Raw genomic sequence first — 24,339 nt, forward strand, 5'->3', positions numbered from 1 at the left:
ATAACACAAACTAAGTGTTCGAAGTACACCAGCAGCTACTGTTTTCTGCGAGCTAAAATGAGCTTTAACAAGAGAACAGTTTGAAAACTTAAGTTAGCAACAGCTTCCCTGTCAGAACAGGCTGTCTGAAAAGCAATTAAAAAAAAAAAATCTCAATAAGCATGCCCTTAAAATTTTTTTAGATACAAATATGTTTTGTTACTGACCCTGATCCACAGTACATTACTTAGCTTCTGTGTTGGACTCCAGCCTGCCTGCCCAAACTAGGGGCGCGACAACTGACATCTTCTGTATGTGATTCACTGTCTATCAACAAAAATTTGAACTATCCCCTCTAAGGCACATTTTAAACAGAAAAAGAGACACTTTTTGTCATAGCAACTGAATTTTTAATATTTGTAAGATATAAAAATCTTCATCTTTATCATACAATAACATCTTACCATAAATTTAGTCAAAGGAGGGAGAGTTTTGCCACCAAACAAGAATTAGAATATAACTTTGATCCCTTTTGAGGTAAGACAGCTGGTTCATAGATTATCGAGCCACACAAGTCTTCCCTTCTACACATGTACAGGCCGTTTCCTTTGCTCATCCTGTGTTGTTCATGTAAGACATTCTGCCTCACCTGTAGGCCCAGGCACCGCGCTGAAAGCAGGGCCTATCCTGTGAAGCTACTTACAATGAAACACACTCTCTTTTCTTCTGGACGTCTCAAATTGCGGCTCAATAAAATGAAAACAAGTTATACAGCAACAGAATCAATGGAATGATTTAAATATCACGTATGAAAGAGTTAAACACGAGACAGCTGAAGGTCTGTGTGATATTAACAACCAGTGATTTGACAGTTTTTTAAGCAGGAGAGAGGCTGTGTTGGAGTGCTTAAATAAAGACACAATCAGCCAAAATCCTCACTTTCACATCCCGAAACAGAAGGAGAGACCTGTACGGCATTAAGTCCATGGACTGTGATGTGCTCAGCGTGTCTTTTACTATTTTTAATCACCACGTTCTTTGGACAAAAAGAAAAAAACAAAACAATTAACAACGAAAGCAGCCAACACAGGAAACAGCGTCCAATATGCATTATCCAAGAAACACCGTGGAAAAGAAAACGAGAAAAAAAAAGCAAATATAGAATTTTAACATGCCACATTGTTCCTTGGGCAAGTTTTCTTTCACAGAAAGCCACCTATTTTACTAGTTTTTGTAGTAATAAAAATAATAGACATCTCAAATGGTTGCCAGCAGGTTGACCAAGCAGAGAAAAGGGAGCAGAGAGAAACAAAGAAGCCACATGACATCATCACGTCACCGGAACATGCACATGACCCTGCAGCATCCCGCAAGACAATACACACGCACACACTGCAAGTCATGCAATTGACACACACACACACACACACACACACACGCAAACATACACTCACGCACACCCTCCCTGTATAACAAAATACAAGCATAGATTGACATTAACCAAAACATCAGCGTTTGACGTTTCCCAGAATCAACGCGTTCTGGCTGTACCAAAGCCAAAGAGGCATTTATGGCAGAAATGTTTAATATTCATGTTAATGATGCTCTTTCAAAAACATTTAACAGCAGTTGGACAGTACTGTGGTTTTGTGCTTTCGGCACAGGTTGATTTGGCAGCACAGCCGGTAATATAAAGCTCATCAACTTAACAAAGAGAACAGGAAGACGGACAACAAAACAGACAGACAGACAGGCGTGCAGCAAGCTGGATGACAACCAATCACAGCAATGATGAGGAGAGAAAACTTTCATTGTCACAATCGAGAAACATGGCTGCACCGAGTCTGTGGCTAGTCATGCATAAACACACCCACTCACACTCACACACACACACCCATACCCACACAGCACTAATACATCTGCCAAAAACCTGTAGCCACTTTTTTTTGCCCTCATTGCCCCCAGCTATCTTCACGATCTTTTGCTAGTCCAAGGAGACTAGCGGACAGCAGCTGACGAGCCTGAACTAGGAGGATGATAGCAGACAACTGATGTCACAAGATGGGGGCAGGACCACAGTCAGTGTTCCTTGGCTGGTAGAGGCGAGTGGACACTTGAGTCCACGTGCAAGCTGACTGGGTGGTTGGAGCCAGGAGGTGCGGTTTTGGTCAGTCTCCAGTGAGCCGATCGGTTGTTTTGAGTCTTTACAGGGAGGTGGAGGGGAGCTTCTTGACGCGCCTCTGGGCTAGGAAGGAGCTTTCAATGGGCTTGAGTTCTGGAGTTGGTTGGGAGTTCTTCAGGGCGGAGTAGGTGGCTGCCATTGCACCCTATACATAAACAGCAGCATGGTGATCGCAGCTCAAATAACCAACGATTTCAAAATGTGGGTATGAAAAAGAAAGCCACTCAACAGTAGTGAAAGTCATTTTAAAGGAATAGTTCATCCTCCAAATGACCATTATATATCTAGTACTCACTTTTTGTTATGGTGAATCTGTAAAACTTCATAAAATCCCAAAACATAGAAAATTCTTGATGAACTGACATTATAGGGGTCCATGTTCAACAACAGCAAAACCACACAGAAAAAGTCTGTTTACAAAGTCTAACACAACTCGTGCAGAACCATCCAAGTCTTGTTTTTCCAGTCATAAAATGACTGTTTTTCTTAATGGAGTCTGGCTTTGAAGAGAACATATAAAAGTCTAAACTCTAGTTCAGTTAACCGTCAGACTGGGCTGTCTGTTTGGGAAGTACTACAACTGTATAAATAAGACTTGGATTATAGTGCATGAGTTATGTGAGAATTTGGATGGTTTTATATAGTATTGCTGTTGTTAAATGTGGACCCCGATGACTTCAGTTCATCACGGATTCTTTATTCACAGTAGGCATGCGAGAAAACAAAGCTCTCTTCACAAAGTTAGCATAACACAGGTTGAGTATTTCATATATAAATCGTCATTATGGGGGGCTGAAGTATTCCTTTAAGATCTGTTACCTTGACCAGTTTGGGGTCCTGGAGTGGGAGGTGGCTGTTGGGTAGTTTGTCTCTCTGGGCGATCCAGGGATGTTTGAGGACCTGCTTAGCAGTCAGTCTCTGATGCGGGTCCACATGAAGCATCTTAGACACAAGGTCCTAAAAGGAAAACACATCAAATATGACAGATGCTCCAAAACCATTTTTACCTTCTGGACACCAATACCTATACTTGCATTTTGTCTAATACAGAGTATCGATACCAAGAGGTTAAAAAAATAAAAACATGGATGTGAAAATATTGCTCTATTTGTTGTATGGCATGACACAGGTTAAACCCCTTGTAAAAACATGAATAAATACATACAGAGAATTAATTCTGTACACATTGCCTTTTGCTGGGTGGTGGCAAAGAGGAATGTATTTAAGAAAAAACTGACATTTTTTCCAAAAACTACTTCAAAATTAATTGACTAATTATGTGAAATTGGTTCAATGCATGGAGTGGTGAATTCGCTGGTACCCAATCCAGCATTTAAGGCAGTATCAGGGGCATTTCTAATACTGGTATCTGAACAACTCTGCCAAATATAAAATTGTGACAGAAGGAGACTGGAGTTATCTCAGAGGGTCATGAGCAAAGGAGCCGTCAGTCAGCTCTACCTTGGCAGCCTCAGACACAGTGTCCCAGTTGCCACCAGACAGACTGAAGCTACCATTGCCTATCCTGCTCAGGATCTCATTTGGAGTGTCCTCAGGTCCATTGGCAAATGGAGTAAAGCTGGAAGAAGGAAAGGAGACAAAGGACAGAGTGAGTATAAAGGGCACTGAGACAGAAAAAATATGTTAAAGAACAACAAGAACAAGGTTCAAGTCTTGGTATTCACCCGGCCAGCATGGTATACAGTAAAACTCCCAGACTCCAGATGTCACATCCTTCATCATAGCCTCGACGCTTCAACACCTATAACAAGGTTCAATTTTAATTTAACACTGTAAAGTTTCAATTTAGCATCATTCAAGGTATGAGAATGGCATGGGACTCTGCTCACCTCAGGGGCTACAAAGTTAGCAGTGTAGCATGGGGTCATCAGCAGGCCGTTGTTGGCACGCAGTTGCTTTGCAAAGCCAAAGTCACAGATCCTGATAGACTCTGGATTCCCTGACTCGTCAACATAGAGGATGTTGCTGGGCTTCAGGTCTCTGTGCACCACCTGGAGGATGAAAGATAAAAGGACGGAGTGATAAAGAAAGTAGAGAGTAATGCAAGTAACTGGGAAAAGCAACAGACACTGAATACTGAATGATAAGATACTAATAAGGCTCATCAGCTTGTGTTTTACTGATTTTAACAGTAAAATTCTCTGATTTTTTTTTAAAGGGGATGATTGGTTTACAGGGCAAGTTGAGTATTTCTCAACCCAGACCCCCTTTTCCCATGTTTTTTTGTGTCTAAGTGACCAATGGGAACAACAATTTTTAGTTAGTTCAGGCAAAAAAAGTTGCAATGTAAACAAACTTGGGGAATTTTTGCACTGTCAATGCACGTCCATTTAAAGTGTTTGTTTTTGTCAACTCCAGTCTGAAATTGTTATTATCAATATCTGACAACATTATGGAAAGGATTCCTACAGAGATAGACCTTTTTGTTAAACAGTAAGATCCTTCTTGTTTAACCAGTAACAACCCCAAATTAGCTATTGCCAAACCCACCTAGGTCTGTCTCTGAAGGGTACCTGCCCATAATGTTATCAGACACTTAAAATAACAATCTGAGCCAGTCAGAGGCAAAAACAAGAACTTTAAGTAGATGTAAATTGGCAGTGCGAACAGTGCAAACACGCCCCAAGCATTACAGCCAATACTGTACCATTTTCAAAAACTGTCGTTCCTGCCAGTCACTTAGACACAAAAACACACCTAAAGCACACTGTTAGTTTATCTCTTAGTCCTCACCCCCTGTGAGTGCAGGTACTCTACAGTCTTGGTGATGGTGTGAAGCACAGCGCTGGCCTCCCTCTCTGAGAAGAACTTCTGTTTGAGAATCCGATCCAGCAGCTCTCCTCCACGCATCAGCTCCGTCACCAGGAACACCTGCTTACCGTTGTCGTACACCTGAAACAGAAACACAGAAACAAGCGTGCCGATTGTCACCTAATGTGACATTTGGCACACTTTATGCCTGAGGCAAAAAAGTGTGTGCTTTTATACTCACATCCTTCAGTGTTATGATGTTGGGGTGCTGTCCATATCTCAGCAGAATCTCAATCTCCTCAGAGGGGTCTGTAGCGGGCTTGTCAATCATCTGTTAATCACAAAACCAGTGGTGATACTAATGCCCCTTTTCAAAAGTCATGGACTGACTTGGCTTGGTTTTGTTAGGTTTGGCTCTTCAGCCCAGCTCTGCAGGTTTTTGCATCTCCAAAACTTTTTATTTCCTATAGATACTTAAAAGACCCTAGTTATTTTATGTAAAACAAAATAATTTTATGTAAAAGCTTTAATTGTGAAAATGCAAAAACAGGACATGCTGGGTTGCCTCACAGTAACTGAACAGACTTCTATGGAGCTGAACGTGAACATGAAAGCGTAAAATAAAGCAGAGATCTGAAGTACAAACAGGACGCAGGAGAGAAACTAAACTTCAAATCACATAGATTCAGTCAGATGCTACAAAATTACCGAGAACTGAACACACAGAGACTTTTAAATTCTTTTCTCTCTGTTCTCCCGTACAGACAGGTGAGTGGAGTCTCGCCATTCACACATTTGTTTGAGGGGTCGTCAGGAGTTGGCTGCAGTCGGAGAAACATCTCTGCTACCTGCTCGGAGGCATATGAGTGTGCTTTTGGAACTATCCAAGAGAAGGTCAATCATGGCTCAGCAAGTTCAAAATTGACAAAAGAAATTCAGAATCTGCGCAGCATGGTTTGGCCCGACAGCCAAAAGTGACTATGGAAAATGCCCAAAAGTTCATACTTCAAGAATTCTGCTGAAGATTGGCCAAATGACTAGAACTTCTTTCTCTTCTTGAATTTGTGGAAATCCTGACAAGGTTAATTAATGTGATAGCTTGGGATTTTTGACATGGGGCTACATGAGATACTTATGTATATTCAATGTATTACATAGAGTAGCTGATGGTCGGCTCGCTCCCGGTTTGCAGAAACATACGGGGCACACACCCCACAGTTCAGCATTAGACTGCAGTAGAGAGGGGTTGATATCAAAAAAGTGTTTGAGCCTCTTTAAAAAAGGCCTATCTAAAGAATACAATATCAGTCTAAGTGGACGTTGTATTGAGAGTGTTTTCAGCGTCAGTTTCATTTCAGTCGGATCCCGTAACAGCTGCTAACAGCACTTTCTGACTCAAACAGCTGGCCAGCAGCAGATGAGAAATGCCAAAGGAAAAGGCTGTGTGACGGCGAGGTAAAGCGGTGAAAATACTCTAAATACAGCATCCACCTTGACTGATATTGATTTTTTTGGTAGATCTTTTTTAAAGTGGCTAAAATATGTTTTGATATTAACCCCTGGGTGGTGCGCACTCTGTCTGTTTCTGCAAACTGGGAGCGCGTCAACCACGAGCTTCTGTATATAATACACTGACTATACATAAGTATCTCATAAAGCCCCACTTCACAAATCCCGAACTATCACTTTAATATAACTCACAGAGCTTTTTTGGAGCAATTGCATATAGGAATTATTTTCTTTCTACTGAACTACACTCACCAACCGTACAACTGAGCAGAGGGAAGTGTGACTTCTGGAAAGAGACATTGCTGTTGAGTTTTTTAAATGTATTTTTTTGGCACATTGAGCACGACAAGCCGAGTGCCATTTATATGAAAGAGGAGGCAGCCATCTTTACGGCTGAAATCTTGTACATGCTGCAACTCTCACCAAAACAATCTAGACTGATAAATAGCACTACAGGTAAGAGGAAAAATATGTATTTTTGATTGTGTGGTGAATTGTCCCTTTACATGGTATCGAACTGTGCGTCGTGCTGTAGCTGCACTTTTGGGTCACGTTAGGGGACTCTTTTTCTTAATAAATGTATGTGTGTGTTCATACCTTGACAGCATACTCTGTGTTGGTAGTTTTGTGAATGCAGCGTTTACAGACAGAGAAGGAGCCCATGCCGATGTCCTCCTTCAATATGTAGCCGTCGCTGAACAGCAGGTTCTTCCCGTGTAATTGCTGCAGAGGAAGAGGGGCGGTGGTGAGTGAAGGTATGGTGAAGTGACAGAGCTGATGAGGTAGAGGGGTGTTGGTTTTCCAGAGGAGTAGAGTTAAATCCTCTCTTTCTAGTGACATTTCTTATTCTCACACTAGTTGTAAAACTGTCTCTCTCAATCTAGCCCACAGAGTTAATTAGCGCTCCTGTCAGGCATGAAACAGGATCTGAAGCCAGGTATTTCTGTTAAGCCGTCTCATTCCCTTCTTCTCCCTGTCTACTTTACACACACCTTGCACATCTCTCTGTCTTTAGATAGCTGCGTATTTAGTGATAAAACACAGAGGAAGTGGAAGTGAGGAAATCAAAAGATTTTTCGGCTTGTTTGAAACTGGATCTCCTGGTAGTTACATTAAATGAAGAAAAACACACTGCAGAAACTTGTTATTCTGACCTGGCACACTGGGTGAGGTGTGGGCTTGACCGGCTCGACTGGACAGTCCTCATCCAGCAGAGTTGATGCAATAAAGCTGAAGCCTCTGAAGAGCTGGTGAGCTCCAGCGCTGGGGGGCACGCCAGGGGAGTCTGGAAGAAAGTGAAAGTCAAGTATTGAAAAAAAGTAAGTGAAATGCCCTTGAAGAGATGTTGTAGAGATGTCCACGTTCCGTGTTCAGATATGCTAAGTGCAATAAACCACTTGCAGCTTATGTGTGTTTTATGAGCGCTGCTACAAAGTTTAATGGCATCTTAATGGTGCTAATCATGTGTCTACTTTAAATAAAAATTGGATTTTTTTTTTAAGCTGAGAGAGGAAAATATAACTGCTTTCACAGAGGAAATAGACATGGAGTCAACTAATATCGGCCGGACATCAAATGACCTTTCAGGTGATTTTTCTCTTGTATAAAATCTCCAATTCGGCAATAATCATTGGTGCGAGCTTCTGTGATCCTAATCATTTTGTGTAAGGAGGTCATAAAAACTCAGTCCAAGCGTATTTGCATCAGTTTTGTTTGCATCTTGCCAGTCCGACAAAATAAGGCAAGTTTGATATTATTGTAAGTGCTCTCTACAGCGTCAAAGAAGACGCAGCAAACCAGGTAGACTGTAAGAGTGGAGAGGACACAAGAATGTGAACAAATCTGATTTCTCTTGTGCTGTGCAAAATAGGGAGAAATTGGTGGAGCTGTGGAGTGACCACAAGATGCTGTTTAATTCACCGTGTACCTGATTCACTAATTAGCACTTTTTAATTTTAATATTAGATCTAATCTTAACTTCTGAAACAGTTTTTTCTTTCATTCCCATTGTCTCCTCCCACTAAAACAGCATGGCAAACCAACTTGTGCTAGTAGTGAGTTGAGACAACAAAATACAAAATATAAAGATTGTACACAAATACAGTTTATCTTTATAGATTTATACTGATGCCAAATTGACAATAATACTAAAATACAAATCGACATATGACACGCTTTATCTTGTGTTTCTACAATTAAGTGTCTTTGCGGAAATGTAAGGAATTTTTAATATGTCGTCTTTCTTAAAGGGAGTTTGTTTAAATATCTGAGACCAGGAGCAGGATTGGAAATAACTTCAAAAAGAATATAGTTGAAGTTTTGCAAACAAAGATCCTGCAAGAACTGATCAAACGGTAAAAGGAAGCAGCGCTGATCAAAAATAAACCGAAATGCTGTTGTGTTGTTTTCAGAAATGTTTTAGCTTATTGTTTAACTGTAATACGAGATTATTTGTTACCAGCCGGCAGCCATTGTGTCAAACGGTGAAGTTTATGTTACATCACCCATTTTCGGGAGCATTTATTGGTCTTGGTCGCAATGCTGGTAGTTTTTTGTTTTTGTCAAAAGTATTTGCATCATTCTACTGCATATTTTTTCAAGAAAAAAAATAAACCCCAAAACAAAACAAAAACATCTTTCCAGTGATGAAATACTTCTTTAAGTCTTCAAATGTCTTTTCAAAGTCTTCTAGTGTATAGTAGGCATAATGGTAAACATGCAGCTTCGATCAGACCTTTAGGGGTGCGGGAGGTGAACTCAGAGTCAAAGTAGAAGGTGTCATCTGGACGCGCCACTGCTGGTCTGAACGGAGGTTTTACTTCTCTTCTGAAGAGTTTCTAAAAGGAATAAAGAACTCTTAATCACACCATGTAGTTGAAGGTTTTCCTCCCACAAAAAACTGATGGTTGCTCTAAATGAAAATCTCCTGGCTGCATTTATTACTGTGCATAAATAAAAATATCTTTGACTGTCCAACACTCACGTTCCAGTCTATGGTGGAAAAGAAACCATGCCGTTTGATCTCCTCTGCACCATCAGCACCAGATCCTGTCGAGAAACAACAGAAAATCTCAACAAATGACACAAGCAGTATATGGAGAAACAGAGCTAGGTAGCATATGTTACATATGTTGGTACTAACCCAGTCTGTTGGCGGGGTTCCTCTTGAACAAAGCCCTGAGCAGAGACTGGGCCTCTGCACTCAGGAACTGAGGCATTCCCAGACGTGCCCTGTGGGGAGAGACAGACGGCATGCAGCTCGAATCATTTCAACACATATCGAGAGAGGCATTTTTAATATGTCACAACTGGCATCAGTGCTGAATTGCTCTTCAGTCTTGAGAGCACTCACTTCAGAATCAGGTTCATCGTTTCTTTGCGGTCCTTCCCTTGAAATGGCAGCGCTCCAGTCAACATCTCAAACTGGGAGACAGAACATACAACTGTGATATACATGTAAATACTGCATGTGCAGTAGAATACTTGTATGGCAGTGTATAATATAGAAACAAAAATATTTACATTAGTATCGGCTTGAAAATGATATACATATAATATTAAATGTTTCTGCTCACCATTAGTACTCCGAATGACCACCAGTCGGCACTGTGGTCGTGTCCCTGCCTGTTCACAACCTCCGGTGCCATATACTCCACAGTACCACAGAAGGAATACGCTTTCTTCTCATGATCAATGGCTTCTTTACACAAACCAAAATCTGAAAAACACACCACAAGAATCAGTCAGCACATCAGCGTCAGAGTGTAGCACCTTTCTGTAGTGTGTCATTCTGAGTGACTTACATATAATCTGATATGATGATGCATCTTTTGTCAGTAATTTTACGCGGTTTAGTGTTGTCACAAAACTGACATTTCTAACTTCAAAGCAATACCTTGAAAAATATCAATATTATTTTTATAGGAAAAAATGACATTGAAGGCATACAAATTGCATTTTTAATTTAAGATAAATAAAACCAGGCTTTAACATAACAATGGTGACTATTCCTTTCTTGGTTGGTAGCAGAGAACAGCAGACTGACCGTAGCCAACGTTAATAAGAGAGAGTGAGAAAGAGCAGCTGGCACAGATGTATCAAAACTTCGGAAATGAGTATTGGAACAATTTCAAATATTCAGAATCAATATGGCAAAAATAATAAATCACAATTATTCTGATCTATACTGAAATCATGATTATGTATCATGACACAGGGTGAAGCACATATGCTCATCACATATCATATATGACTTGTTCTCTTTTAAATCTGAAATACTTCCAAACAATAGATGATGATTGGCGATGTTTGATGATTTTAGTTTTGACCATCTGCAGTCTCCACAGCGTAGCGGACAGCTCATCCGCAGCTCGTTGATTTGATATGTAGCAGATTTTTCTATGAGCAGAGCATGCATTTTTAACATAAATCTCACAGTCAATCTAGTTCATTTAATTGCGGGAAGCCCAAAATCATGATCGTGATTAATATTTGATGAAATGTGCAGCCCGAATCAAAAGGTATTGATAAATCAATATTTTGACGACACAACAGCACTTTTAATTAGTGTCAGTATGTTTAAGTTAATAAAGTATAATAGCAGTATTTTACAGCACTTTATATTTGTCTACATTTTTCCCTCAGTGTGACTTGTTATAATTGCCTCCCTATAATCTGAGATGGTCACCTTAAGTTTAATGGTAGCAGGATCTGAGAGTAAATAAGTGGCTGCGATTATGGATGACGGCAGAGATAGATAGAGAAGATAAAGCATAATAATTAACTTGTACAGGCCCATGTGAATGCAGATATCTGAAGTCAGCAAGATAAGGCTGTCACACCACTGTGAGTAATGAAGGTCAGCAAGGTAGAGGAGAGGAAAGTGTATATGTGTGTGTGTGTGTGTGTGTGTGTGTGTGTGTGTGTGTGTGTGTGTGTGTGGGTGTGTGTGGGCGGTGTGTGTGTGTGTGTGAAGGAAGGAGTGGGAGACTCACCTGTGAGTTTAATATGTCCTTCTTCATCCAGGAGAATGCTAAAAAAGAAAACATTGTCAATGTTAGAATAATGTGTGTCTCTGAAAGTTTGAAAAACACACTTGTTAAAATATCACACACTGCACATTCTGCTGGAGTCTGAAATATAATAAAAATAACCTCTATAATTTAAAGGCACCTTATTGATTTTTTCATCACTAGCAGCATTGCACAGCTGTAGAGGTTGGGGAATGTATGTCAACAACTGGTGGCATTAATGTACCATAAAAAGTAGCCATGTCCCAATTAAAATGGAAAAGACTACTGATGCAAACAATGCAAGGTTCAAAACTTAAAAAGGCAACTTTTTAATGAGCAGGTTTGCATTCAAAATGTTTGTACGGTCTGAGGGAAACATAGAGCATTTTGCTGAGGAATGATAATATCTGAATGTTTAAAGTGCAAATTGAAAACTCCACTAGGTGCCTTTAAAATGCAGTACAGTAGAATAACTTGTAAGATAGCAAGGTTTTGTTTTAACTCCAAGCACTGAATAAAAATGGATTTGCAGAACCATCTGGGACGCCATAAACATACACTGCAGCCTTAAATTTTGGACTGCGGTGTGGAAACATTGACAGTTAAAAAGCACCAGTCTGAAATGTAAAAGAGGTAAAAAAGAGGATAAATTGCATTTCCCAAGTTGAAGGAGCTGACTGGACTGCATTTCACTGTAGTTGTACCTTATGTATGATTTCACGTGACATATAAATTGACTCACTGATTGAAAACCTCATCACCGTTTGTCCCTGACTATTGCATGACTTATTAGATTACTGCAAATAAAAGCCTCTTCAGAGGGCACAGCAGCAGAAATAACAGCTTTTTAATAAAGACTTTGACAAAGGTGGAACAAAGTCATTGTTTTGCAAGTTATTGAGCTTGCAAGTTATTAAGTCTCAGGTCTTTGCACTCTATAGTTTCGAGTCCTAAACAAGTCACATTGCACTCTTCACCAAATGTAACGCAGTTTTAACAACAGAGTCATCAACTGTTACATAAAAAAGTTTGTTGAAAGTTGTTGCTTTTTATGTTGACCACCATATTGTTTTTGTACGTGAAAGAAATTTTCCCCATCATTTTGTCCAGCAGGCGCTCAGTAACATAATCTTAGTTCTTCATGGTTCTGTTGTGCAACTTGACTGGAAGCTGTCAGATTGGTTTAAAATGGACCTGGGGCATTAAATGTGCATCTGCTAGGAATAAATAGTGCTAACATTAGTTGACTCAGGATTACATACTTTTTAATCTTTGGGCTTTGGGGAAGGTATCCAGTATTTTCAAGTCAAAAGGTTTAAGTCCAAGTAAAGTCATGAGTCATAGGTTTTTGACTGTCCAAATGAGACTCGAGTCCACACCTCTGGACTTCAAGAACATAAACAAATGTCTTAGTATAATTCCACAGTTTAGGATGTATCAGATGATATATGAGATTTGGCTTTACAAATGTCAAACTGTGCCAAGTTTAAGGGGTTTTTTTTTTCTTACTCATGCCTGGTCCAGTCTAAAAATATTTGAGTAAAAGGTTAATGATGATGCTGCACAGGACTCCAGCTCCAAGAGGCATTGTTCATTATATGTTTACACATGCTTCTGTGACTTCAGTACGTCCATTTGCTCTTACTTTTCAGGCTTGAGGTCCCTGTAAATGATGCCCAGGCTGTGGAGGTGGTCCAGTCCTAGTGCCAGCTCTGCAAGATAAAACTTCACATCCTCCTCTGTGAACATCACCTGGGAAGCATGAGACACAGGAGAAGAGAGACTGAAACAGTGAGAAAGAATAACTTCAAGAACAAGATGATTGGAGAGATCAAGTCAGATAAATTACTGAAGTTTTTGGATCCTAGGCCAGAAAAAAAACACCCAAATCCAACAAATCCCTCTCACCTCTTTGGACAGTCTAGTGAAGAGATCTCCTCCTCTGAGAAAGTCCAGGATCAAGTACAGTTTCCCTTCAGTCTGGAATGCTATAAACACACACAAATTTCACTCAGATCTGATTCATCCGTAAATCAGGAAACATGACTGCAGAAGATTTCTAGAATTTAAAGCAATAACACAGCAATGAAATCCGTGGATCTGATAAAACTTTTTCTAAGTTTGGGAAGTCAAATTCAATAAAGCTTCAGGCTGACTCACCATAGTGCAGTTTGACAACAAACGGGTGGTTGACGTCTGCCAGGATGTCTCTTTCCATCTTGGTCCGCACTCTGTCTCTCACTGAAGGATGAATAAGAGCCCAGAGTTTAGTGCATGTGTCTAAAACTTTAATATTGAAAAGTAGGCTGACAAAGCCCTCCAACAGTTTTCACTTTACTCACCATGGTCTAGAGACAGCATGGAAGAATTAGGTTAGTAAAATATGGTTTCTAGATAGCTGCACTATAAAGTCAAAATCAATACTTTGCTGATTTATAATGAAGAGCCTGTGGGGCCATGCAGAGCTTCACTGTGGAAGCTGTGCACTCTGTTCTGACTGAAGAGTGAGGTAAAGTGAAACCAGTAGATATTAATCTTCTACTGAGGCATGCTGAGTTGTCATGCTGACAAAAAACTGAATTTAAAAATGAAAACAAAATCATACATCTGCACGCTTAGATGTTACCACATCATTGTGAGGGAACGTGTGAACAAATGTGATGCCATGATGTTTATAAAGAGAGCGAGACCACCTGTGTGCAAAACTTTAAAAAGACATTGCAAGTTGTGGTCGCCTTGCTTCAGTTTGCTTACATACTTTGACTGTATGTCGTTCCTATGAGTTACAGGAAAAGATACACCCCTGATAAGAAACTGAGGGCACCACCACTTCAAAACAAACTATGAAATCACCACAAAAGCCAGAGAGAGAGAGCTTTTTGAAATGGCACAGCATGAACTCAGAGCAAAGGAAGGTGCAGCTCTATAGAGGCAATTATTATTATTGGTTTATAATTATTGGTTTAACTATAAATGTAAGAAAATAGTTAAACATGCTTTTCACAATTTCCTGGAGCTTAGAGATATACTATGCACAAAACATATATAGACGCCCAAGGTGTCGACAAAAAGCAAAAAAGTGACAATCCTAAGCAGATCACAGGCTACTGTACCTTTCAACGTGGCCTTCTTGAGGACCTTCATGGCATACAGTTGGTTTGCATCAGGAGGTGTCACCTTTCGCACCAGGAACACCTGCAGTGAGCACAAGATAAACACCACAAAACCCAGTTATATTAGATCACGAATTGAAAGTCTGACAGGTGAATTCACAAAAATGTTGTGCAGTTTTTGCAGCCTCTAAACCTGGGGGACACAGGTAAACTTGCAAAATACAGGCGTTAGACTGCATTCCCATTGCCAATGAACACAACACTGCAGCACACAAGCCTGCCTTAACATGTGTGTGTGTGTGTGTGTGTGTGTGTGTGTGTGTGTGTGTGTGTGTGTGTGTGTGTGTGTGTCTGTGCAATGTTACGGACAAGTAGGAGTAGGAACAGAGTTCTCTGAAACTTTTCAGTGGTTTCCTCTCTCTCTCTCTATATATATCTTACCTATTCAGTCTATTTCAAACTCAGTGCAGACTAATTTGGAAAGATGGTTTAGCGCTGCTTAGGTGGAGACAGACTGCAGTAAGTGACGGAATTGCATTGCATCTTGCCCGTTAAGGTTAATGTGTTTCCATCAATGCAAATTGGAACTGGAGGCGATAGAAACCTGTGTCGACAGCAGAGTCATTTGACCCTGGGTGCCAGTTGTATGAATTTTCCATTGCATTAAAAAGACAGATGTTAGCGGGTGTTACTGGGTTTTTGTACAGTAGGATAAGGCTTATCCCTGTTCATAAGCAGATAGCATCTCAGTGTTCCTGTGCAAGTTGCACTTACTTAAATGAGGTAATATACAAACATTTGGTGCAAAACTGGACCCTTTTTGATTAAAATGAGTGTCATTGCAAAAACAATCCAATACTCAAATATCAGCGCTAATAGCTACCCGCTGAGTAAAATTAACAGCATCTGCGAGTCTGAGAGTTGGTGGTAGCTGACATGTAGTGACAGACATAGAAATGAAATCCCAGGAACATTTTCTTTTTGTCACGCACCTTGTCAGTTAGAAGCTTGTGATATGAAAATTTCTCTTTTCTTTGTCTGTGTTGTTGGCGTAAGGATAACATTTATACTTTGCCACATGGAAAGTTGCAATCAGATGAAAATAAAAGACAAACTTCACTCAGCCACTAAGCTTTATGGGTGTGTTTGTGCTGTTATAATATCAGCACAATATCTTTCTTGAGTCTGCAAGTGATGCGCAATTCATGATGCCATCAGGGTCCACAATCCATTCTTTGTGAATTCGCCCATGAGAGTGCTAAGAACATTGTCAGACAAAGGGGGGTGGGGGCGACAGCAGTTACCTTGCCAAAGGACCCCTGTCCCAACACTTTGAGTAGTTCAAACTGAGAGGCGTCAGCCTTCTCTGAGCCCTCCTTGACCACATGGGTGATGTTGATCTCCTTGATGTCTCCATCCTCCTGAATAGTCCAAAGCAGAGGGAAAAAAGTAAGATAAACCAGTCAGTAATCCCTGAACAACTGGCTAAAACAAAGAGAACATTATGTTTGTGAGGATTGTGTGAAGACAGAAAATGTCAGATTGTTTGCTGTGAAAAAGGAGAAGTTCTTTCATAGAGGTGTCTGTAAAAAACACTATATAAAAATAAATTGCTGCAGAAAGAGGAAGCACAGTAAAAAGCGAGATGTGTGTGCAAGAATAAGTGATAACACCTAGTGGTGCTGGCCACTGTGTTTTTCTAAAGAAGTTTCTGATAATGATGTTAACTGCAAAACCACAAGCAAGTGACAAACAATGGCATGTAAAAAAGCATCCAGTGGTGTTTCTCAAGACTTTTAAGACAACTTCTCAGCCTCTTTACAGGGTGGAGCACTGGCACTGCTGACAACTCCACCACATCAACACACACACACTGCTGACCTGGGGTCAACCTCACCCACACCCTACCGAAAGGCATCAAAGGACAAACAACACCATCAACAACATATCTCTTTCTAGATACCAACAATACAGAGTTTCACACCCTGTGACTACAACAAGTACTGTATACTACCTGCAGGGAGAATTTTAAATATAACTGAGAGGCTGGTGGGAAAACATCTTTATTTTTCACTTCTACCCGCAGGATCACTGCTACTTGCAGAATATTCTTAAAATTTAGGAGAAGGGAGTAGAATATCTTTTCTGCTCTACACTTTTTCCAGAGACACCAGATATAGTGAACACTTTTATGATACATGACCAATTATAGACAAAAGACTTAAGTCTGTAGTCATGTACTCAAATGTAAAAAATTCCCTGCTTGTCGATGTTTTTTTTAAACTGTTCTAACAAAATAAGCAATTAAAATGCATTTGAGGCTTTAACTGAAACTTGTGAAAGTAATATGTCCTATTGTATATTTTCTGGATGAAATGAGTGCTGAATAATTTCTAAGTCAACACTTGCGCCACAACAATCAATCAATTAATCCATCCGTTGCCATCTATTAAATAAATCAACATTTAATTTTAAAAACTATTTAACATTTCAGTATCTTATTTTAAAGAAAAAATAACAAAATTCTCTGATTCAATTTTCTTCCATCTAGTTTCTTTTCTCCTCTATGATAATAAACTGAATGTATTTTGTTTGTGGAAAAACAAGATATTGCAGCCCTAGTTGAAAGTAAATTAATTGACAACAATTTTATAACGGATATATGCCAAACAGTATCTGGTTCAAGCTACTGCTGCACAATCAATCAAAAATATTGTCAAAATCGCAATATGGTCAAGTGCAATACCCAAGCGGCTGCCATTTTTTAATGAAGGTAAATTGTGTCACAACAAATTTCTCAATAAAGCACTGTGGTGCAACAGAGATTTCCAGACCTACAAATCATATTCCAGACATGAGGAAACATGCATGTTTAGTAAAGACCCCAGCCAAAATCACACCATCATTTTTAGATATTTTTCAGTTAAAATGAAATGCAAAAATGACCATTCCTACTCAAATTGCAACTAAATGCAATCACAGTATCTACAGCAATAAGTGCAATGTCATTTTTTGGCACATTTTTTATATATCGTGCAGCCCTTGTTCCAGCTTTTGTAGTGAGCATTTGCTGCTTTTCTCTATTTTTATAATAGGATTGTTGATCAGATATCTTTTTTTTTTTTTAACTCTACAATGCAAGCTATATGAAAACATAATTAAAGGTTTTGGAAACCTGGAAACACTATTTTCTATTGACTCTCTGAAAAAATACGTGTCAGATGAATCAATACTGAAAACAATCATTAGTTTCAGCTCTAAACTAAATAATTTATTTGTTAATCACAAAAAAAGGAAATGCTACAGTTTAAACAGCCAACACCACAGGCCACTACAGCCTGAGAATTTATTTGACAACAGGAAACCAGAGTAGGTTGAACATGCAGCTTCTCAGCTGCACCTCGTTTCTAAACAACGGATAACAGCGAGCACCATCTGCACTTTGCAGCATTACTAGATCCCACTTCTCTCCTTGTTCGTTTAAAAATTACCGCGCTGAACAACAACTTAACACCACTAACAGCTCCCCAGAGACTACTCAGAGTTCGTCAAGATGCCAGCATGAAGAGGTATCACTTTACCGTCCAGTGGTTCCTCTGCGCAGGTAAAGTGTCTGTGCCTGTTGCAGCTGTTGATTTGTTAGCATTTGCAGGGCTGCCAGCCAAAGCCTTGTTCTTTTTGGACAGGTAGAGGGACAGCAAGCGGCTCAGGTTGAACTTCCTCTTGTCCTTTTCCATCTCAGCATTGCCAGCACTTCTGCTTCATTATCCTACCCACGTCCATAACAAGGCAAACACTGTGCTACCTAACATAAATCATCCTAAATCTTTACCTCAACTTTCCACAAGTGCACCTCAGACCCACTGTGCACTCATGTCAGGATTAGCTCAAATCTCTTGGCCTTTTTTCCTTATCTATTCCCTCAGCAGGGGCCTTTTGCTATATTTTTTTTATGAACTCCTCATCTTTATTTTCTCCTCCATTATCTCTCCTGTCCTAACTCTCTCCATTGCTCTCTGTGTCGGTCTGATTAGCCCTGTGTGTCGTCTCAGTGACTGACTGCAGCTGAAGTGATCTGGAACCATAGCGGGCAGGAAGGAAGAGCCTGCGCTTATTCTCACAGTCCTGCACCCAACAAGTCCCCACACACACACACACACACACACAAAACACACACATCTGTGGCTGAGAGAGAGAAAGAGGTGAGGTGAACTGAAATTGAAACTATACAAAAAAAGAGAGAGAGAGGTGTTGCATGTAGTGTTTTTCTGCTGCCCTGATTAAAAATCACACGTCACTACATACGTTTCTGCGTTATTAGTAAAATGTCTCCAAAGTGATTTGTGTCCCAGCTGTTTCTCACTTCCCTTTACCCACAATTCCACAGAGGAGGACATGAGGAGGCAGGCAGGCAGAAAGAGGATAATTCAGACAGCTCACTGCCTGTGCATGACGGAGACTTTCCTGTCCGTGGTCAGGCATGTCCCTCTTATAATGGTCTATTCCTGCTTATCCTGTCCCTTTAAACAGCTCTCGCCGATCCTTAAGTGCCCGCTCTCTTTTTCTCTTTCCTCCATCTCCCACTTTATAGCTCTTTGTGCAGTAAATACCTCTTCAGCAAGTGAGAGAATAGGCTGCTACACACCCATGTAAATACAGCAGCAGTGCATGAGTCAACTTCTCTCTTAGGTCAGCAGAAGTACGTTTCATAAACATCTGATTACACTGCATTGCAGCACATACTCGGAAAAGGTTGATTATAACAATTGTAGAATTGGTGAATTTCCAGACTGAAAAAAATGTGTGTTAGCCATAAGTGGATAAAATGCAGAGATGGTACTGTAAGCAACAGTAAGTGTGAGCATGTTTGCTTAGCAAAGGAGGAGCTGCAGATTGCTCTGATATAAAGCAGCTGTACAGTAGACGGTCAGAGTTTACCTGGGCTCTTATACTGGCAAAGTCCTTCTCTATCCATCTGATATGAGACTGGTTCTAGGAGGAGATGATGGTTGTGTTGGAAGTTAACATGATTACAGAGAAGACACTTAGAGGTGTTAAAGGTCCAGTGTGTAGGATTTAGGGATACATATTAGGGTTGCAAATTGTAAGAACTTACCATAATCAATTAATTTTTATTAAAAAAAAAAACATAAAAACGTTGTGTTTAATCTTTAGTCAAAGCTCACGGCAACATATTGCATATTTTTTGACAGCATTTTATAGCCTATTGATTAAATCTCACATACGCAATTAAATTCTTAATAAGCGACTAATCGATCATTGACTAATTGTTATCATCGCTAGTATACATATGAGCAGAAATGAAATATAATTTAATAAGTATTAAGATAAGACAATACTACAATACTAATGTAATAAGTGTACTTTGTTGTACCTGAAAAAAAGAATTATGGTGTTTTCATTTCCTTAGATGAGCTTTTTATATCTACATATGGAGCAGGTCTTTGTCTATGGAGATCACCATATTGCACTGCCATGTTTCGACAGTAGCCCAAAATGGACAAACCAAACACTGACTCTTATTAGGGAAATTTGTGTTTTTGTGTCTTCACATTGGCTGTGAGTTAGTGGCTGCTCTGCAATAAGCAGTGTCACAAAAACACAGATATTTTAACAAGAAACTGCTTTATTCAGTGTATTTACCAGTTTAAATCACAAGGTCAGTTTGTTTTAGAGAGGAAGAGACCTCTGTGGAAAACACAACAAGTGGTAAAAACCTTCAAAACATCTAAATCAGAAATAAAGGGAGCACACATTAACTTATCAAAGAAAAAAGATGAAAATACATTAGAAGGTGCTGGGAGTGGCTGCGGCTCAGGAGGTAGAGAGCGTCGTCAGCTAATCAGAAGGTGGATGGGTTGATCCCCTGTTCCTCCAGTCAACATGTCAAAGTATCCTTGGGCAAGATAATGAACCCGGAATAGCTCCTGATGACTGTGCCGTCGATATTTGATTGTGTATGAATGTTCAAAAACTGAGTAGCAGATGGTACCTTGAATAGTAGCCTCAACTACTAGTGTATGAATTGGTGTGGGAATGGGTGAATGTGACTTGTAGTGTGTTGAGGTTTGAGTGGCTGTACAACCAGAAAAACCCAATATAAGTGAAGGTCCTTTTACCATTTAAGCTAGTGGACCATCTGTGACAATCCAAACAGTTAGAGGAACACTGATTTGTAAAGTCAAACTGCTTTACTGAGTATTTTTACTGATATTAATCACCTGTTTTGTATGTTTTGGAGAGGAGGAGACTTCAGTTCAGCTCCTGCTAAAACCTCCTGAACACTGAAGGAATCCTAACTGGGTGAAGTTTGAGATGTTCATCACTAAATAACACTAAATCTTACACACTGGACCTTTAAGTAATTTTAAATATGAATATTTCCTCCCCTTCTACAGAAATATAGATGTATTAGACACAAATGCACAAGTAACCTTACAGGCACAACACACACACACACACACACACACACACACACACACACACACACACACACACACACACACACACACACACACAGAGGGTTAGAAAGGGTAACATGGTGATGGTTGTCACACTAGTGACAGGAAACTACTCTTTCCCTCCCAGTTCGCACTTCCTTTTTTCTTGAACCCATCGCACTTCCTTCCTGCTCGATAATTTAAAGCATGTTTCTGCTCACAGCTGAGTTTGCCAGGATGATTGCGGCTCATTCTTAATGCCATCAAACTTGTCTGACTGATCACGAATGAAGGTGCCAGCAATTTATAGAACGTAAAGTATCCACAGATGAGTGAGCGCAGACACTCGGGACTCATTTGGCAGTTTAATGGTGTCATTTGGACACAGCACACATGGTCTCTACAACGTGCTAAACTGAAATTAGTTTACTGATTAAGGATTTAATGGGCCTAAACACATCAAGATGGTTTCACTGAACTGTTTCATTTTCTAAATTTTGTGTTAATATTTCTATTTGGTGTAAAAATGCACAGGTTAAACACTAGCATGCTTAAACAGAAAGTGAGTTCCTGGAGCAGCACTGCCTTCAAAATAGATTGCACATGTCAAATGGACAAAGTTTTAGTGAACCAGTAAAAAAAAACGAACCATTAAAGATGTATTTTTGGGTTAAAGGAGGTGTATGACAAACTTGTCCTCCTGCGTTTCACCAGCCCCCAACACATCCATCACCCCCAGCACCACCCACACTCACACACTCACAGACACTTACTTTACATCATGTGGAGATTAATAACTAACATAAAAAAGGGACCACTTGCCTCTCGTGTACGAGTTTTGGTGCGGAATATGAAGCTCCACATGTCCAGATATTTCCATGTCACTGGTGTCAGTGAGTCTCTGTGACACTCATGGTCTTACACATACACAGCTTCTCTATGTGAGAGTTTGCTAACACTTTCTGTATGCAATACCACAATGACAAAGATATTATCTGTGCACGCACACACAGCCATGAAACTAGGAAGTGCAGTTATAAAAATGAGCAGCAGACTGACTTATTCAGGATAAAGTATGAAATGCTTCCAGAGCTGCAGGAAATGACTCTAAGGAAGTGTTTTGTCAGATTACTTTTTTGGGGGGCATTTTTGCTTTTTTGGATAGTGAGAGAGACAGACAGGAAACAGGGGAGAGAGAGGGGATGACAGGCAGCAGAGGGCCCTGGCCAGACTCGAACCCAGGAAAGACTCAGCCTTTATGTTGTACACTCTGCTCGTAACCTTTTTTCACCAAAATGGAACTGGTTCTGCTCCCGTTCCTGCACCTAATTTTCAGCCATTCTGAGCATTTCAACAAGAAAAAATTCGTTCTGAACCCAAAAAGTTGGTTCTCAGCTGGAATAAAAAATTGGCAGGTTTTCCTTGAGCTGAAGTGCAAACTGTGATGACATCAGTGGGCTTGTCATACTCTACAGATTGTGAAAAGAAGACAATGAAGGAGGCAACAATGGAGAAGTGAGAGTTTGTCAGAATAAAAAAGGTCTGGTTTCATTAATAGATGGTTCAGGCTTGTTTTTTGTATAAAAACGTTTTAGTTTATTTATTTGCATGTACACGTCTAAAGAAAAGACAGAAAAAGAAAATTAAAAAGTTTAAACATTGTCGAGGAGAGGTTAGAAGCCAAAAATGGCTTAAGTAGATACCTCCCCTTTTAAAAACAAAAATCCTACATTAAATGAAAGAAATTCAAAAAGAAAGAAGAATTATAGGAATATAATTGGTCAAAATTTCAAGACTAAGCAGTAATACAAAACTGATAGAAAATGTACAAAGAATAAAAACCTTTGTATTTACAAAGTGAAATGCAGTATAAACTAGTCAATTAAGTGCTATCAGTCTTTGCAAATTCCTTTACAGATGTTTTTTGACTAACAATAATGTAGATTCTGATTCTAGTGATGGAGATAAGTTGTTCCAAAGAGACGGTCCTCCGTATTTCAATGAATATTCATTAAGGAAAGTCTGACAATACGGAAGATATAAGTCCATAAAAGTTTGTCTTGTGGAATATGAGTGAATGTCTGAAGAAGACTTCAAAAAGTTCTGGAAAATGCTTAAACATCTGTAATAACAGGACAAAAGTTTGAGGGTAATCGATGTGATTCACAATATATTGCTACTACAATTAATTTCAGTTATGCACTGTCCAATGCCTTCCACTGATGAGGCATACTTGTTAAAAAGTGCAGTGGTTCGCTATATAGCATCAAGTTTCCTAGAATCCTGAATGGGACCAGTTCAAGAACCAGGGCTAATCTGGTGGAAAAGGGGTACCAGCGAGGTACCAAGGTGCAGTAAGCAGTGTGTTATCACTGGAGAAAAAGAGTTTGGGAGAAAGACAGGGGGAAAGACACAAATGCAGGAGCAAAGAGCAGTTCCAGACATGTTTACTGAACTACTTCACACTCCTTGATGTGAAGCTGAACAAAAGAGAAATTCACTTTACATAATAAGGCACTCTCTATGATTACACAAGCTTCTGTTGGCAGCTGCAGGAGTTCCAGAGAAGAGGGGGAGACTGACTGCATGCTAATGTCGAAAATCTGAGAGATTTTTGAGTAAATGGCAATCCTGTTTGAATTTGCATTTTCCTTTGGGGTGTGATCTGGCTAAACTAAATGCTTCGGCTATATTTATAACCAGCACTTGTAGCTTCACTGTGGCTACCTGACAGCTAGGAAGCAGATGTATGTGGTGTATTGGTCTTTGGTAAACACAAGGGGCCAGTGCAGGTCTACAGCCTGGCAAGCACTCTGAAGATGAGAGAGGAGCTTTGGCCAAGTAAGGGCATGTTCACATTGTTAGCTCATGCCTCCTCCAAACCTCACTGTCACGTCTGACATTAATCACAGCAAGAGAGACAAAAAGTGGGGCTGAGGGGGTGCATGTGGGAGGTAACAGAGGCTGACCTGCTGTTTAAAATCTGTCCAATCACAGCAGCAAAGGTCACACAGGTTTAAGCAACAGCCATGCCTTGTCAAAGTGTTTGGAAGCAGTACACTGGAGCCCTAACCTGCTCTGTATGATGAGGAGGTTCAGCAGAGAGACACGTCAAAAAAAAACCCCAAAAAACTAGAAGACTGGATGGCGTAAAAGAGAGACGGCTCATCAACATGGCACAGACACTAGAGAAAAAGTTCATCAAGTATTGAGCGAGCTGAAAAACATGAAACAATTACAGTGAATGTCTCACTGTAGTCTCTCCTCTTTCCTGGAAAACCGAGCAGCAGCAGCACCTGCACGTTTTCAAA

The 24,339-nt window shown here is 40.0% G+C and overlaps 1 protein-coding gene across 6 annotated transcripts in view; it reads right to left on the reverse strand.

Moving 5' to 3' along the window:
• Positions 1–366: 366 nt before the first annotated feature.
• Positions 367–24,339, reverse strand: part of rps6ka1 (ribosomal protein S6 kinase a, polypeptide 1) — a 75,304-nt gene continuing 51,331 nt past the window's right edge. For 2 of the 6 annotated variants that reach the window (XM_088087649.1, XM_088087651.1), the window contains exons 3-23: positions 19,506–19,559; positions 15,872–15,988; positions 14,568–14,649; positions 13,615–13,695; positions 13,363–13,442; positions 13,100–13,206; positions 11,437–11,474; positions 10,018–10,160; positions 9,795–9,865; positions 9,585–9,673; positions 9,426–9,490; positions 9,177–9,279; positions 7,597–7,727; positions 7,040–7,165; positions 5,175–5,264; positions 4,916–5,074; positions 4,012–4,173; positions 3,847–3,923; positions 3,623–3,740; positions 2,981–3,118; positions 367–2,306 (exon numbers count right to left, since the gene is read on the reverse strand). In XM_088087649.1, the coding sequence (XP_087943775.1) occupies positions 2,184–2,306; positions 2,981–3,118; positions 3,623–3,740; positions 3,847–3,923; positions 4,012–4,173; positions 4,916–5,074; positions 5,175–5,264; positions 7,040–7,165; positions 7,597–7,727; positions 9,177–9,279; positions 9,426–9,490; positions 9,585–9,673; positions 9,795–9,865; positions 10,018–10,160; positions 11,437–11,474; positions 13,100–13,206; positions 13,363–13,442; positions 13,615–13,695; positions 14,568–14,649; positions 15,872–15,988; positions 19,506–19,559 (2,154 nt within the window). In that variant the 3' untranslated portion in view covers positions 367–2,183. Of the gene's footprint in view, positions 2,307–2,980; positions 3,119–3,622; positions 3,741–3,846; positions 3,924–4,011; positions 4,174–4,915; positions 5,075–5,174; positions 5,265–7,039; positions 7,166–7,596; positions 7,728–9,176; positions 9,280–9,425; positions 9,491–9,584; positions 9,674–9,794; positions 9,866–10,017; positions 10,161–11,436; positions 11,475–13,099; positions 13,207–13,362; positions 13,443–13,614; positions 13,696–14,567; positions 14,650–15,871; positions 15,989–18,148; positions 18,643–19,505; positions 19,560–21,850; positions 21,980–24,339 lie in introns of those variants that run through there. The other 4 variants (XM_088087650.1, XM_042500186.2, XM_042500187.2 and 1 more) reach the window with 3 other exon arrangements.

This window comes from Plectropomus leopardus, chromosome 14 (genome assembly GCF_026936395.1).
Source record: "Plectropomus leopardus strain MGB_pleo_1.0 chromosome 14, ASM2693639v1, whole genome shotgun sequence".
In the NCBI taxonomy this organism is placed as follows: Eukaryota; Metazoa; Chordata; class Actinopteri; order Perciformes; family Serranidae; genus Plectropomus; species Plectropomus leopardus.